Raw genomic sequence first — 17,572 nt, 5'->3', positions numbered from 1 at the left:
AGGTATGAGTTCCACACATAGACATTTACACCTGACAAGAAGCAGGACTGCCAAGGTAGAGAGCATGGAGGGAATAGAACACTGGAGAAAGATTGATGGCAGGAGATGACAGAAGCCAGAAAAGGGACTTGAGAGGATATACTTTCAAGGAAACCATGAGAAAAAAGAGAGTTCAAGGGGATTGAGGTGAGTCCAGATGAAAGCCTGTCTTAAAGGTGGAGTATGAAAAATTTGTGGTTAGCAAGCACCTGACTCTGAGGTTTAAAAAAAAGGGGGGGAGGTGCTTTTTTTGAGTCTCATAAAAAGGAAATGATAGTCATTGTGTAATAGTATTCTAAAACTTGGCAGGCTTTCAAGTGTGAGTCTCTATCTGCCTTGCCGGGAAAGTTGAGACAGCTAGGGGACGTTGAAGATCACAGGAAGATCACATTGAGGACCATATTGAAGATCACCTCTCCAAGGTGCTACTTCTCAACTAAATCGTGATGGAGTCGAGTTATATCTTCACTCACAATATGAGATAGAAAATTCAAATAAAACGTCCATTTTTGCCCTTCATTATTAGTTTCAGGCTGGTAAAGCAGGAGTGATGAGGTCTGTGCCAAGTGGACAAAATTATCAGCATTAGGTTTTTATCCGAAGTATCTTCTTCACTACACTTCAATCTCAGTAGGGTTCCACCACCCACAGAGACTGAACAACCGGTTTTCCAAGTTTTTCCTGATGGAGCTCTGGTTACTACAAATGATTTGGGATCCCTACTCCTCCTTAGGGAGTCGATATCAGAATTGAGAAAGGCGTTTTTTATAAAGAGTAGGTAGCACTACTTTTGCGTTTAAAAAAAAAACAAACTTTAAGTTATTCTTCTAAGGTTTTTGAGGAATAGAAAACCCTTCAGTGGTCAAATGGGCCCGCAGGAATCTTGCCGAACAAGATAAAAATTTACTGTCACAACACATGGTCTTATGGGGATTTTCCCACTAACTGGAGGAAAATAGAGCCTGAACGCTTGCTGGAGGGACTGAACCAAGCACTTTCCTAAAAAGGGCTTTTCCACACTTAGGTGAAAGAGCCCCTGTTCAAGGCTCTACAACGGATCTGGCACCTTGAGCAAGGTGTTGCTCACTCCAGGGCTTAAATGTTCTCTTCTATAAATTAAGGGTAAAGGGTGCGTGTGTATGTAGAGGAGCCTGGACTGTAAGCGCTTTTAAGCTCCTCTCCAGGTCTCTGGTCATTTCATAATGATTTCTCCCCTTCCTTTATGTTTCTTCTGTCGAAAAAAAGCTGTGAATTCTTCGGATATGAAAAGAAAAAAAAGCAGGCAGCCTCGCCTCAAGGGTAAGTATTAGGGAGAAGGGATTCTGAAGGGCGTGGGGACTCAGGGCCTCCAGCACCCGCACCAGCAGGCCCCACTGGAACCCCAGCCCCGCGGGACCGGGTGCCACGGCCGCGCGCACAATATGGCGTCAGCACTCTGGGTGTTGCCCGCGCCCCCGCGACTCTGCACTGCGGCAGCCGGCCGAGGCTCCACCCCATTGGCTGACTGCAATGAGGTCATCGTGGGGGCGGAGCCAGCCGCTACGCGGGGCAGGGCTTTGCGGACGCACGCACGTCGAGCGCAGCTGTCCCGAGCCGCGGAGGCTGCGGGCTTGGTCTGGGGCGGCTGCTTTGGCTGCGGCCCGGCCCGCGGCTGAAGGTGAGCCGGGGATGTAGGTACAGCGCGGCAGGGAGCGGCCCCGGAAGGGCACAGGAAATCGTTCTAACAGCCTCCTCGCTTGTCAAAGGAATTAGCAGGGATCTTAGGTCTTTGAGAGGAAATGGGGTTCACCCCTCTTTGGGCGCCCCTCTTGTGGGCAGAGGAATTGGAGGTTCGCTCCTCTTTGGAGGCCCTGATCCCTCCCCCCCATTTAAGGTGGAGGCGGAGGAACTGAAGGTTATTGGGAAGGCAGAAGAATTTGGGGGGCTTCTTAAAGGGGCTCCCCATTTGAGGGTTCCCCCCTTTTAATCGTCACTTCTGGAGGTAGGTGTGCCTGGGCTCAGAGAATTCCTGCTTTCTCACTGGGTAGACAGGAAATGAAGCAGGTGAATTTGAGTACCTCGTAGGAGACGAGGACTGGATGACAATAGTGAGGCAGGAGCCGGGCGCTTTATTTGTATTCATCTTGTGCAGAATTACTGTTTCTTCATATTTTGTTTTGTGACATCGTCCCACCCCCGAATCGCTTTGGCCTGGTTTTCTGTTTGGCTCCAGTGGGATAGAGATGTTCTCGGGAGACTTGTAATCATTAAAGAACAGAAGCAGGGAGGCAACTCTGGAGGCTGTCATTATTGGCAGCCCCTGAACTATGCTGATCAGGCATAATTTTACCGGCTTTAGAGGCTGCGGAATCTCTCCTTGTTTGGGGGAAGATGTGGGAGGGTTGATAACAGCTGTTTTGAGTGACTCAGGTGTAGACGACTTTAAAGTCAAGCTACGTAATCTCTTGAGAAATCCTTGCTTATATATGAGTGTGTTATTGTGTGCCTTGAACATCAAATGCACAAAGGTTTTGTCATTCAGATTTCTCAAAATGTCTTCCAGCCTTGCAGAGTAGCTCTTTTTTGATGCCAGTTTCACCTATCATTATGGACGCCTTCATGATACTAAAAATACTGTATGGTGTGCTGAGTTTAGATACTGTGCAGTCTGTGCCTTAACAATAGCTGATTGCGAACAAATAATTGCAGTTTCAGGACCACTGATAGCGCCATTGTCTTTCATACCGGGCGAGGATAAGACAGCCCTAAAAGAAATCTTTATTGGCTTATGTATGAGAAGCTTTAACAGATGGAAGAATGTAATTAATCTTGAAGGATGGGGATAAGAAACGGAAAGCTAAGGAGGTGGCCAGTTTATACCCTGTGGCTTGATAAAAACTGCTTTGTCATTATCAATGTACTCCTGGCATGCTGGACTTGAAATCCAGCTTAATATGCAAGCTGGCTTTTTTTTTTTTTTTTTTTTAAGTAGGCTCCACACCCAAGCTGGGGCTTGAACTCATGACCCTGAGATCAAGAGTCACGTGCTGTACCCACTGAACCAGCCAGGTGCCCCTCTCTCTCTCTCTCTCTTTTTTTTTTTTTTTTTTTTTTTTTTTTTTTAGATAATGCTGATGTGTTTAGATTCCTTAGGGAGAAAATGGTGTTTTCTGAGAAGTTGGAAGGTTAAACCCTTTAAGGTAGCCTTAGCTCTAGGGTAGTGCTGGGACTCTGAGAGTTAGAAATGGGCAGTAGAGGGTAGAAAACTAATTTCAAGGGAGGCATCCTTTATGAGAGGGTAATCTAGGTCTCTTCTGTTTGTTTCCTGACACAAACCAAAAACAGGTTGTGTAGTGTGAACACCAGTGAGTCATAATACCCTGTCCAGGGTATTTAAAGAGGTGTTTGGGAATCCCAGTTCCTGTTTTTAACCTGGATACATTCTTATGTATTGAGATGCCCCAAAGTATTGTCATTTGATCCTGGTGTTGACTGCAAAGGAAGTGCCTTTTCATCTGCAGGAGAGGATTTAGTAACAGTCTTTTGCAATTTCTCCTTTCCATCTTTCTTTTTTTTTTTTTTTTTAAATTTTTTTTTCAACGTTTTTTATTTCTTTTTGGGACAGAGAGAGACAGAGCATGAACGGGGGAGGGGCAGAGAGAGAGGGAGACACAGAATCGGAAACAGGCTCCAGGCTCTGAGCCATCAGCCCAGAGCCCGACGCGGGGCTCGAACTCCCGGACCGCGAGATCGTGACCTGGCTGAAGTCGGACGCTTAACCGACTGCGCCACCCAGGCGCCCCTCCTTTCCATCTTTCTAAGCAGGATGTTAAAAATCTGTCTGCAAGGGGTAGAAGATATGGAATGCAAAACAAAAGAGCTTTACTGCGGTGTTGTTTGCTCTTAGCCCTCTTGGTAATATCTGAGGTCATGCGGTTTTCTCTTTTTGCTTTAGGTTGGAAAGAAATCCATACACTCCATTGACTGGCACTTTCTGCCACCATGGGGGAGCTTTTCCGGAGTGAGGAGATGACGCTGGCCCAGCTTTTTCTACAATCAGAAGCTGCTTATTGTTGCGTCAGTGAATTAGGAGAACTGGGAAAGGTTCAATTTCGTGATGTAAGTAGTTGTGGGGCTGCTTGTTGAATACCGCTAAACTCTGTTTTTTCTTGTCATGGCTAATTGCCTTATGATGAATGTTGGGTTTTATTTGCAAAAATAACATTATAGCACTGGCTGACTGTTGGTAGAGTGTACATTTCGAGTTGTCTCTCTAGAGGTGAGAATGTTTGTGCCAAAATTTCCATGATTTTACTAGTTCCCCCTTTGCAAATAATCCTATACAGTCTCAAGGTAATTGATTGGGATGTGGGTAGAGGACACACCAAGGCTTGCACATTGCTTTTGGCCTCTTTAACACCTGTGGCAGGTTATTTAAAAAATGTCATAGCTCTTCCATACAGTAGGACATGTTTATTACAAAATCTGATGCATCAACGTACAGATATATAAGTAAGTATATACTAAATATCCATTATTTTGAAGCATTATGCTGAGCACTTAGAGAAGATATCTAAAGAAAATCAGCAGTCTAAGAGTATAAAAAAGTATGCCCTAAGGGGCTTGCAGTCTGCTGAAGAAGGCACACATACCCTGTTGAAAGGAAAGGGGAGTTAACGGTTCCCTAATTATGCATCTCAAAGCTCCATGTACTTTCACTGACAGCATTCACTAGTGTTAGTAGTTGATTAGTCTCTGTCTTCTACTGTTATCTTAGGATGCTGAAGACAATCGTTGTATCCTTTGTGTCCACATACAGGATACTGTCAGCATTTGTTGGAATGAATAGGTGACAGAGGAGTGGTCAGAATGGGGTGGGATTAATCAATATTGGCTTCCTGGAGCTGGCACACTGAAATTACACAAATATAGTCCAGTGACATAGTATATTTTTTATTATCTTTGAGCCTTCTTATGCCTTCCCTCTTTGAATGTTCTCCTACCTGATTCTGATTCCTTTTCTTACCATTCTGAGGGCTCACTGTTATCTTCCACTAACCTCTCTTATCTTCTCCATCTTGGCTTTCTGTGTCATTATTCCTCAAGCTCTCTCCTCTGCTCTGTCTGGAGAAGCTTGTCCATAGCCACATCTTCCTTTACCACCTTTTTTGATGACCTCATCTATTCTCAAATCTTCCATCTTATTCGTTGAGCCCCAAATCTATGTCTCTGGCCCTGACAGTTCTCAAACACCATCCGTAAATTTACAACTCTCTAAGAATTTTGTCATTTCTACTTCTCATGGTAGCCTGTCTAAATCCCAGCACCTTACCTTCTCCCAAACTATTTCTTCATCCTGACTTCCTAAGTTTGAGCTAATGTATTGATAGTCTTCCGGTTTTCTAGATTTGAGACCCAAATCAAACCTAAGTCACCCTTAATTTGAAACCAAAGGAAGTTGGTCCTACAGTGTCTCCCCCTTCCTAACACCCATTGTATCTATTCAGCATTTTTTTTTTTTTTTTTTTTTTTGAGGGAGAGAGAGGGTGGGAGGGGCAGAGAGTGTGGGGGAGAGAGAATCCCAGGCTTTCAGCACAGAGCCTGACATGGGGCTCAAACTCATGACCTGAGCTGAAATCCAGAGTTGGATGTTTAACCGACTGAGCCACCCCTGTGCCCCTCTCTTCAGCATTCTTAAATTTTACTTATGATGTATTGCAATCAGACAAAAAATTATAGGGAATAACATAATGAATACCTCCATTTCTACTGTCTACTTAAGAGATAAACATTCATGTAATTGAAGGCTCCCGTGTAGTCTTCCTGCATGCTATTTCTCTCCCCACCTCCCCACAGGTAACCTCTGCAATGATTTTTGCCTTTTTTTTTTTTTTAAGTAAGTCTATGCCCAACATGGGGCTTGAACTCCTGATCCCAAGACTGAGAGTCACATGCTCTACCGACTGAGCCAGCCATGTTTGAGCCAGCCATGTTTTGCTTTTATCATTCCCATGTATTTTTATTTTTTACTCTTGCTACATATGTGTGTATTGCTAAATAATAACATATACTAGTATGATTTTGCATGTTTTAAAACTATATGCATGGCATATTGTATGTATCTTTCAGCACTGTGCTTTTGAAATTCATTATTTGTGAGATTTGACCACCTGTTACAGGTAGCATTAGTTCATTTCTTAAAATTGCTATATAGTTATTGTAAGAATATATACAGTTTATAATTTTTTCCTTCTGATGAACATTTAGTAATTGCAGTTCTTTGTTATTACGGTGTTGCAAGGAAGATTCTTGTATATGTCTCCCGGTATACATGTGTGATAGTTTCTCCAGGGCAGTGGTTCTCAAAATTTTTGGTCTAAGGTCCTCTTTACACTCTGAAAACATGATTGAGGATCTAAAGAGCTTTTATGAGTGATAGCTGTCAATATTTATTGTATTGGAAATTAAAATGAAGATATGTTTAAAATACGTATTTAAAAACTCAGAATAATAAACCTGATATGTGTTATCATAAGTAGTATTTTTTTTTTAATTTTTTTTTTTAACGTTTATTTATTTTTGAGACAGAGAGAGACAAAGCATGAACGGGGGAGGGTCAGAGAGAGAGGGAGACACAGAATCTGAAACAGGCTCCAGGCTCTGAGCGCTCAGCACAGAGCCCGATGCGGGGCTCGAACTCACGGACCGCGAGATCATGACCTGAGCCGAAGTCGGCCGCCCAACCGACTGAGCCACCCAGGTGCCCCATAAGTAGTATTTTTTTAAAAAATAATTATATTTTCCAAAATAAAATAATTGCTTTGCTTTTATATTTTTGAAAATTTCTTTAATGTCTGAATTAATAGAAGGCGGCTGGATTCTCCTATCTGCTTCTGCAGTCATCTGGCTGTGATGTATACCATGAGCCTCTGGAAAACTTCACTGAATATTCATGAGTGAGGATGAAAAAGGCAAATGATGTTTTAGTGTCACTGTGTAAAGAGTATTGATTTCACGGACTTGTTGCTGCTCTGGGGATTATAATTAAGAGGGGCATTGCTGAGCATCCTGTGCCTCTTTAACTGTTAGGTGTTGTGAAGTGCTGTATTTTTGTTGTTTTAATTTGAATTTTCTTGATTAGTACGCTCAGTATCTTTTTATCTGGTTATTGGACATAATGGGTTTCATTCCCATGAATGTCTTATCCATATCATCTGCTTGTTTTTCTATTGGGTTGCTTACCTTTTGCTTACTGACTTACAGAATATGTAAAAGTTCTTCATGTATTTTTGGAAGCTAATCTTTTACTAATCCTTTACTGATAATTTGCCTTGTCTTTTCCCTTTGTTTAAAAAAAATTTTTTTTTTTTAACGTTTATTCATTTTTGAGAAACAGAGTGAGTGGGGGAGGGGCAGAGAGAGAGGGAGACACAGAATCTGAAGCAGGCTCCAGGCCCTGAGCTGTCAGCGCAGAGCCTAACACAGGGTTCGAACTCACGGACCGTGAGATCATGACCTGAGCTGAAGTCAGGTGCTTAACTGACTGAACCGCCCAGGCACCCCTGTCTTTTCTCTTTGTTTATGGTATATGTGGTCACACGTAAAATTAATTGTTCTTTTTTGCTTATTAGTATTTTTTCCCTAAATTTTTATTTTTAAAAATTTCAAAGCTGAATACTCTGCAGTCGATTCACCACTTGTTAACATTTTGCTATGTTTGATATAATCTTTTTTTTTCAAAGAATTTTTTTTTTCAACGTTTATTTATTTTTGGGACAGAGAGAGACAGAGCATGAACGGGGGAGGGGCAGAGAGAGAGGGAGACACAGAATCGGAAGCAGGCTCCAGGCTCCGAGCCATCAGCCCAGAGCCTGACGCGGGGCTCAAATTCACGGACCGCAAGATCGTGACCTGGCTGAAGTCGGACGCTTAACCGACTGCGCCACCCAGGCCCCCTGATATAATCTTTTTTACTGCACTATTGAAGAGTAAGCTGTTTCTTCCTTTCAAGTCCTTATTCTTTTTTTTCTTATTTTGCCGTGTGCCTTAAGACGTTTACTAACAGGCAGAAGAGGAGTAACGGCAAACTAATACTGGTTAGGATTGTGTTCAGCTATATGTAACTGAAAACCCAAGTGATAGGGGTGTACTTTCTCATGTAACACGAGGCCCAGCTTCACACTATCACCAATGTCCTAAGATCATCCTGTATTTCTTTTTGGCCATCCTGGAGCATTTGGCTTTTGTCCTCGTAGAGGACCACCAAAGCTCCAGGCATTGCATGCATATTCTGGGCAAGAAGAAGGAAGTGCAGGGAGAAAGGAGAAGTACTTCTATCAGGAGAAAAAAAACAAACCAAAAAACAACTTTCTTAGAAATCCTCAGAAGAGTTTCCTAATTTTTGTTGACCAGAATTATGGCATAGTGTAGCTGTAAGGGAGTCTGGGAAAAGAGGCTTTTCAGCTGAGCAGTAAGTGCCTTAAATCAACATTTTTTAAGTTTATTTATTTATTTTGAGAGAGAGAGAGGGAGGGGCAGAGGGAAGAAGAGAGAGAATCCCAAGCAGATTCTACATTTTCAATGCGGGGCCTGATGTGGGGCTTGATCCCATGAACTGTAAGATCGTGACCTGAGCCAAAACCGAGTCAAATGCTTATCTGACTGAGCCACCCAGGTGCCCCTGGGGTTTTTGTTAATAAGAAGTAAGGCTATGTATGTGTCACATGGCATTCTTGTCTATGCTTCTGACTTTAAGGGGAATCTAAGTTTGTTTGTTTGTTTGTTTGTTTGTTTCTTTCTTTCTTTCTTTCTTTCTTTCTATAATCTTTACATTCAATGTGGGGTTGAACTCAATGACCCCGAGATCAAGAGTTGCATGCTCTTGCAACTGAGCCAGCCAGGTACCCCAATATTTCACAATTTTATTTATTTATTTATTTGTTATTTTCTTTTTTTTTTTTTTTTTTTAATTTTTTTTAACGTTTATTTATTTTTGAGACAGAGAGAGACAGAGCATGAACAGGGGAGGGGCAGAGAGAGAGGGAGACACAGAATCAGAAACAGGCTCCAGGCTCTGAGCCATCAGCCCAGAGCCCGACGCGGGGCTCGAACTCCCGGACCGCGAGATCGTGACCTGGCTGAAGTCGGACGCTCAACCGACTGCGCCACCCAGGCGCCCCTATTTATTTGTTATTTTCAAGTAGGCTGCACACCCAGCACAGAGCCCAACTTGGGGCTTGAACTCATGACCCCGAGGTCAAGGCCTGAGCTGAGATCAGGAGTCCATGCTTAACTGACTGAGTCCTCCAGGTGCCCTATTATTTCACAATTTAAATAAGATGTTTAGTCTTAAGTTTTTGGAAAATTCTATTAAATTATTCAGATTCCTTTGAATTTCTGATTTTCTAAAGTTATTGCTACAAATGATTGCAAAATTTTATTGAATGCCTTTTTCTTCATTTTTGAGGTTATCATGTTTTTTTTCCGTTAATCTATTAATTTGGTAAATTGCATATCCAGATTTTTTTTTCCTACTGTCTTTTTTAAACAGCTTTACTGAGATATAATTTGTCCATCCGAAGTGTATAATTCAGTGATTTTTAGTATATTCACAGAGTTCTACAACCATCACCACGGTCAGTTTTAGAACTTTCATTACCCTGACAAGAAATTCTGTCGCCATTAACACTCACTGCCTGTTTTCGTCCCAATCCCCCTCCTCCACTTCTACCCCCTGGAAACCACTAATCTACTGTTTCTGTGAATTTGCTTATTGTGAACATTTCATGTCAGTAGAATCCTATAATATGTAGCCTTTTGTGACTGACTTCTTTCATTTAGCATGTTTTCAAGGTTCATCCATGCTTCAGCATGTATCTTTAACTTTATTGTATCTATTTTTCATTTGAAAATGGGCAACATCTTAAAGTGGGTGGTTTCAGTATAAGATAGAGCTGTTGCCTATCTTCTCTGCAAAACATACCACCACTCTGGGTTTTAGAGACGATTGAGTGGGACATTTTCCTCGCTCAACTTGTTCAAAATCTTGTGTGACTCATCTGTCCCCCCATCCACTCTTCTCTTTGACATGCTTCTCTACTCTTTAATCCCTTGCGATTTAACACTTAGTCACAATGATAGTTTGCATTTTTTTGTTGCCATATTGAACATTTTACATTATTATTTTAGGCATTCCTCGCAGCAACTCTGAGAAGTAGAACCTACTTTTGAATAGTGGAACTTGCCATTCTCATATTATAGACTAGTACCCCAGGCCACAGATGAAAATATCTACCCAAGACACACAGATCTGTACCCCCAGACTACTTTTTCTTAAGTTTATTTACTTATTTGTGGGGGGGGGGGCACACAAGTTGGGAGAGGGGCAGAGAGCGAGGGAGAGAGAGAATCTGAAGCAGGCTCTGCCCTGTCAGTGTGGAGCCTGATATGGGGCTTAAGCCCACAAACTGTGAGATCATGACCTGAGCTGAAATCAAGAATCGGACACTCAACCAACTGAGCCACCTGGGCACTCCTGTCCCCCCCAGACTGTCTGACTCTGCTGCCTATGATCTTTTTAATTGAGATAGGCAGGAAAAAAAAAAAAAAAGTCACCATTTTACAATGTACAATTCATTGGTTTTTAGTGTATTCACAAGGTTGTGCAACCATCACCACTATCTAACCAGAACATTTCATCACCCTCCAAAAAAGCCCTGTACCCATTAGCAGTCACTCCTCATCCTCCCTTCCCCTAGCCCTGGCCAACCATCTAATCTATCTCTGTCTCTATGGATTCTCTAGTTCTGGACATCATACATAATTGGAATCATACAATATGTTGCCTTTTGTGTCGTGATTCTTCCACTTAGCATATTGTTTTCAGGATTCATCAAGATTGTAGCATGTATTAGGACTTTGTTCCTTTTTATGGCTGAATGATATTCCATTGTATGCATATACCGCCTTTTCTTTATTCATTCATCACTTGAACATATTGGGGTTGTTTCCATTTTTTGACTGTTGTCAGTAATGCTGCTGTAAGCATTTGTGTACAAGTATTTGTTTGATTGCTTATTTCTTTTGGGTGTGTACTTATGGGTGGAATTGCTGGATCATATGTTAATTCTATGTTTAGTTTTCTGAGGAACCTCCAGGAAACTGCTTTTTACAGCAGCCACACCATTTTCGTTCCCAGCAGCAACATACGAGGGTTCCAATTTCTTCACATCCTCACTGTCACTTGTTATTTTTCATTTAAAAAATTTTTATGATAACCATCTTAATGGCTATGAAGTGGTATCTCACAGTGGTTTTGATTTGCATTTCCCTCATGGCCAATTATGTGGAGCATCTTTTCATATGCTTATTGGGCAATTGTATAGTTGTTGGGTTTTTTTGTTTGTTTTTTTTTTTAATGTAAAATCATCCTTGCAAGCCTGTGTAAAGTCAACTCGCTCATGAGGTGTATTTCAAAAGAATTTGGGGATTCGGTTTCCTAATATTGTATTAGGATTTTTTTTCTCTTACACAGTAGTCCCCCTCCTTATCTATGGAGGATACATTCCAAGACCCACCATGGGTGCCTGAAACCAAAGATAGTACTAAACTGTGTGTGTGTGTGTGTGTGTGTGTGTGTGTGTGTGTGTGTGTGTGTTTTTTACTATACAAATATACATGATAAACTTTAATTTATCAATTAGGCACAGTAAGAGATTAACAACAATAATAAAATAGAACAATTGTAACTATACTGTAATGAAAGTTATGTGAATGTGGTCTCTCTGAAAATATCTTTTTCTACTGTACTCACCCTTCTTGTGAGGATGTGAGATGATGAGATGCCAATGTGACGAGATGAAGTGAGATGAATGACATAGAGGTTGTCATGTAGCGTTAGGTTACTGTTGACTTTCTGACTATATGTCAGAAGGAGGATCACTTGGTTCTGGACCACAGTTGACTGCAGGTAACTAAAACTGGAAATAAAAAGGGAGAGACTACTGTATTGATAAGTGATACCGGCTTGTAATTGTCCTTTGTCAAACTATTCTCACCCTGTATCAAGCTTGTACTGGCCGGTCTTATTTGTTAGTTGAGGAGCGTTCCTTCATTTTGCCTCTGGAATAATTTTCTAAAGATTTGGGTTTATCTAGTCTTTAAAAGATTAGTACAAACTATCTTTACACCTTCTAGGCCTGACGTTTTTACTTCTTTATTATTTATTTATTATTTTTCTTATTTTTAAAGTAAGCTCTATGCTCCATGTGGGGCTTGAACTCATGACCCCAAGGTCAAGAGTCCCACACTCCACTACCAGCCAGGCGCCCCTAGGCCTGATATTTTTTAGATGGATATATTTTAACTGTTGAAATTTCTTTACTGATTATAGGCTTATTCTATTGTTGTTTTTTCCTTGTCAGTCTTGGTAAATTATATTTTTCTAGAAAATTGTTTTATTTATTTCTTTTAATTAATTTATTTTTTAATTTACAGCCAAGTTAGCATATAGTGCAACGATTTCAGAAGTAGATTCCTTAATGCCCCCCTCCCAAAACCCCTCCAGTAACCCTCTGTTTGTTCTATGTTTATTATTTTTGCTTCCTTTCCCTTATGTTTATCTGTTTTGTATCTTAAATTCTTCATATGAGTGAAGTCATGTGATATTTGTCTTTCTCTGACTAATTTTGCTTAGCATAATACCCTCTAGTTCCACCCACATAGTCGCAAATGGCAAGATTTCATTCTTTTTGACTGCAGAGTAATACTCCATTGTGTATGTATACCACATCTTCTTTATCCATTCATCCATCGGTGGACATTTGGGTTCTTTCCATACTTCAGCTATTGTCGATAGAGCTGTTAAAACATGGGGGTGCATGTGCCTCTTTGAAACAGCACACCTGTATCCCTTGGATAAATACCTAGTAGTGCAATTGCTGGGTCATAGGGTAGTTCTATTTTTAATTTTTTGAGGAACTTCCATACTGTTTTCCAGAGTGGCTGCACCAGTTTGCATTCCCACCAGCAGTGCAAAAGAGATCCTTTCTCTCCGCATCCTTGCCAACATCTGTTGTTGTCTGAGTTGTTAGTGTTAGCCATTCTGACAGGTGTGAGGTGGTATCTCATTGTGGTTTTGATTTGTATTTCCCTGATGATGAGTGTCGTTGAGCATTTTTTCATGTGTTGTTTGACCATCTGGATGTCTTCTTTGGAGAAATGTCTATTCATGTCTTTTGCCCATTTCTTCACTGGATTATGTGTTTTGGGTATTGAGTTTGATAACTTCTTTATAGATTTTGGAGACTAACCCTTTATCTGATATGTCATTTGCAAATATCTTTTCCCATACCGTTGGTTACCTTTTAGTTTTGCTGATTGTTTCCTTCTAACTTAATTGCATTATCATAGAACATCGTATAGTGCCAATTCTTTTCTATTTTTCTTTCTTTCTTTTTTTTTTTTTTTTTTTTGAGAGAGAGCAGAAGCAGGAGAGGGGTAGAGGGAAAGGGAGAGAGAGAATCTCAAGCAGGCTCCATGCCCAGTGCGGGGCTCTATCCCATGATCAAGAGATCATGGCCTGAGCCAAAATCAAGAGCTGGATGCTCAATCGACTGAACCACCCAGGTACCCCAATATCAATTCTTTACTGAGATTTGCTGTATGACCTATTTTGTGGTCAATTTTCATAAAGAATTCTTTTTTTTTTTTAAGTTTATTTATTTTGAGAGAGTGTGAGAGCAAGCATGGGGGGGTGGGGAGGGAGAGAGAGAGAGAGAGAGAGAAAGAATCCCAAGCAGGTTCTGCACTGTCAGCAATGACCTCTGTGCAGGGCTCAAACTCATGAACCATGAGATCATGACCTGAGCCAAAACCAAGAATTGGACACTTAACCCATTGAGCCACTCAGGCACCCCTTCATAATGAATTCTTTGAGTTCTTAAAAAGAGAACTGTAGAGGTGCCTGGGTGGCTGTCGGTTAAGCATCTGACTCTTGATCTTGGCTCAGGTCATGATCTCACAGTTTGTGAGACTGATCCGGAGTTGGGCCCTGTGCTGAGAATGCAGAGCTTGCTTGGGATTCTCTCTCTCCCTCTTTCTCTGCCCCTCCCCCACTGTCTCTCTCTTTCTCTCTCTCTCTCTCTCTCTCTCTCTCAAAATAAATAAACTTTTTAAAAAAGAGAGAACTTTGAATGCTGGGATAAAAAAATATGTCTCTTTCTAAATATATATATACACGCATATATTATACATATATACGTATATACATATATACATATGTGTGTGTGTGTATATATATATATATATATATTAGATTAAACTCATTTATTAGGTTGTTCACATTTTCTCTATCCTTATTAATATTTGGTAGACTTAAGGCACCTGGGTGGCTCAGTCGGTTAAGCGTCTGACTCTTGGTTTTGGTTCAGGTCATGATCCCAGGGTGGTGGGCTCGAGCCCCAGGTCAGATTCTGTCTCTCTCCCTCTGCCTCTTTCTCCCCTGCTAGTGCTTTGTCTCTCAAATTAAAATATATGTATATATTTGGTTGACTGAATATATCAATAATTTAAAATTGTATTTAAAATTTCCTATACATAGATTTGTCAGTGTCTCCTTGTGGTTCTATTAATTTCTGTTGGAAATATTTTGAGAATGCCTTCCTTGCCCGTATGTTTTGGGGTGCCTTACCTGAAACTGGCTGCCGTTGAACTTTGCCTCCAGATAATGAAACCAGTAAAGTTATCAGTCTTGTGGCTACTTTAACTTCAGTGTCATATTTATTGAAGTAGAAATTTCTGAACGAAAGGCCAAGATACTGCCTGCTCAGTGAAAAAAAAGTTTTATTAGAAATATCTAAGTTTAGGATTATTGCATCTTCCTGGGAATTGTTCTTATTACCATTTTGTAATGATTCTCATACTCTACTAATGTTTTTTGCCTTAGATTTCCTCTGTCTAATGTTAATATAATAATACAAATAATGTCCTTAATAGTTTCTCTATCATCGGTCTGTCTCTCTTACAATTTATTCTTCATGCACAGTATTAGTCTTCAAAAAAGTAAATTTTTAAGAAGTATTTTTTAAAAATCAGATTATTTGATTCCATTCTGCCTGTGGAATAATTTTTCCCCTTCTCTGAATATATGATTTTTTTTTTTTTTTTTTTATGTCTCTGAGTCACTTGTCAAAGTCTTTCTGCTTCATTCTGCCTATTTCTGCTTGGTGAATTCTGTCGTATCTCCCAAAGTCCCAGCTCTGGTGTTTCCTTTGTACATTTATTCCACTTAGTTACCCATATTTTCTCATAGTTACTCCTACATATGTTCATTTCTTTCTTTCTTTTATTCTTTTCTTTTTCTTTCTTTCTCCCACTTTTTTTATGGATGTAAAATTTATATTCAGTGAAATGCATAGACCTTAAGAGTACAATTTGATGATTTTGGTAAATTTTTATACCTTTGCAACTACCACTCCAGTCAAGATATAGAATATTTCCATCATCCCAGAAAGATATCTTATGTGCCTGCTTCTGGTCATTCTCCACCCCCTGTAGGTAACCCCTGTTTTGATTTCTACAATCATAGATTAGTTTTGAACTTTATGTAAATGGAATCATACATTGCAAAGTCTTATGTCTGACTTCGTTCACTCAACCTAATGTTGAGGTTTATCTGTTTTTTTTCATTTTTTAAAATGTTTTTTAAATTTATTTTTGAGAGATAGAGCACTGGTGGGGAGGGGCAGAGAGAGGGAGACACAGCATCCAAAGCAGGCTCCAGGCTCCGAGCCATCAGCACAGAGCCTGACGTGGGGCTAGAGCTCACGAACTGCGAGATCATGACTTGAGCCGAAGTCGGACACTTAACCAACTGAGCCACCCAGGCACCCCAAGAGATTTATCCGTTTTTATGTATGTCTGTAGTTGCTTCTTTTTTTATTGCTGAGTAGTATTCCGATACACCACAATGTCTTCATCTGTTCTCCTGTTGTTGGATATTTGGAACATTGCCATTTAGGACTATTATAAACAAAGCTGCTGTAAACATTTTTTTTTTTTTTAATTTACATCCAAACTAGTTAACATATAGTGCAACAATGATTTCAGGAGTAGATTCCTTAATGCCCCTTACCCATTTAGCCTATCCCCCCTCCCACAACCCCTCCAGTAATCCTGTTTGTTCTCCATATTTATGAGTCTCTTATGTTTCGTCTCCCTCCCTGTTTTTATATTATTTTTGTATCCCTTCCCTTACGTTCATCTGTTTTGTCTCTTAAAGTCCTGATATGAGTGAAGTCATATGATACTTGTCTTTCTCTGACTAATTTCACTTAGCATAATACCCTCCAGGTCCATCCACATAGTTGCAAATGGCAAGATTTCATTCTTTTTGATTGCCGAGTAATACTCCATTGTAATACATACCACCTCTTATCCATTCATCCATTGATGGACGTTTGGGCTCTTTCCATACTTTGGCTATTGTTGATAGTGCTGCTATAAACATGGGGGTGCATGTGTCTCTTCGAAACAGCACACCTGTATCCCGTGGATAAATGCCTAGTAGTGCAATTGCTGGGTCGTAGGGTAGCTCTATTTTTAATTTTTTGAGGAACCTCCATACTGTTTTCCAGAGTGGCTGCACCAGTTTGCATTCCCACCAACAATGCAAAAGACATCCTCTTTCTCTGCATCCTTGCCAACATCTGTTGTTGCCTGAGTTGTTAATGTTAGTCATTCTGATAGGTGTGAGGTGGTATCTCATGGTGGTTTTGATTTGTATTTCCCTGATGATGAGTGTCGTTGAGCATTTTTTCATGTGTTGTTTGACCATCTGGATGTCTTCTTTGGAGAAATGTCTATTCATGTCTTTTGCCCATTTCTTCACTGGATTATGTGTTTTGGGTGTTGAGTTTGATAACTTCTTTATAGATTTTGGAGACTAACCCTTTATCTGATACGTCATTTGCAAATGTCTTCTCCCATTCTGTCAGTTGCCTTTTAGTTTTGCTGATTGTTTCCTTCGCTGTGCAGGACCTTTTTATTTTGATGAGGTCCCAGTAGTTCATTTTTGCTTTTTGTTTCCCTTACCTCCAGAGACATGTTGAATAAGAAGTTTCTGTGGCCAAGATGAAAGAGATTTTTGCCTGCTTTCTCCTCAAGGATTTTGATGGCTTCCTGTCTTACATTTAGGTCTTTCATCCATTTTGAGTTTATTTTTGTGTATCGTGTAAGAAAGTGGTCCAGGTTCATTCTTCTGCATGTCGCTGTCCAGTTTTCCCAGCACCACTTGGTGAAGATACTGTCTATTCAATCATATATTCTTTCCTGCTTTGTCAAAGATTGGTTGGCCATACGTTGTGGGTCCATTTCTGGGTTATTCTGTTCCATTGATCTGAGTGTCTGTTCTTGTGCCATGCTGTAAACATTCTTGTACGAGTCTCTGTAGACATGTTTTCATTTCTCTTAAACAAATATCTAGTAGTGGAATGCTTAGTTGTGATGTACCTAGGGATATGTTTAATTGTATAAGAAACTGACAACAATATTTACT

At 40.4% G+C, this 17,572-nt stretch overlaps 1 protein-coding gene across 4 annotated transcripts in view; it reads left to right on the top strand.

The window, feature by feature from the left end:
* The first annotated feature begins 1,565 nt into the window (after nucleotides 1-1,565).
* Nucleotides 1,566-17,572, top strand: part of ATP6V0A1 (ATPase H+ transporting V0 subunit a1) — a 59,580-nt gene continuing 43,573 nt past the window's right edge. For 2 of the 4 annotated variants that reach the window (XM_047845573.1, XM_047845571.1), the window contains exons 1-2: nucleotides 1,566-1,696; nucleotides 3,974-4,137. In XM_047845573.1, the coding sequence (XP_047701529.1) occupies nucleotides 4,021-4,137 (117 nt within the window). In that variant the 5' untranslated portion in view covers nucleotides 1,566-1,696; nucleotides 3,974-4,020. Of the gene's footprint in view, nucleotides 1,697-1,944; nucleotides 2,021-3,973; nucleotides 4,138-17,572 lie in introns of those variants that run through there. The other 2 variants (XM_047845570.1, XM_047845572.1) reach the window with 2 other exon arrangements.

Source organism: Prionailurus viverrinus, unplaced genomic scaffold (assembly GCF_022837055.1).
Source record: "Prionailurus viverrinus isolate Anna unplaced genomic scaffold, UM_Priviv_1.0 scaffold_35, whole genome shotgun sequence".
Lineage (NCBI taxonomy): Eukaryota > Metazoa > Chordata > Mammalia > Carnivora > Felidae > Prionailurus > Prionailurus viverrinus.
The sequence above is the reverse complement of the archived record's forward strand: the minus strand, read 5'-3'. Positions and strand labels throughout refer to the sequence as shown.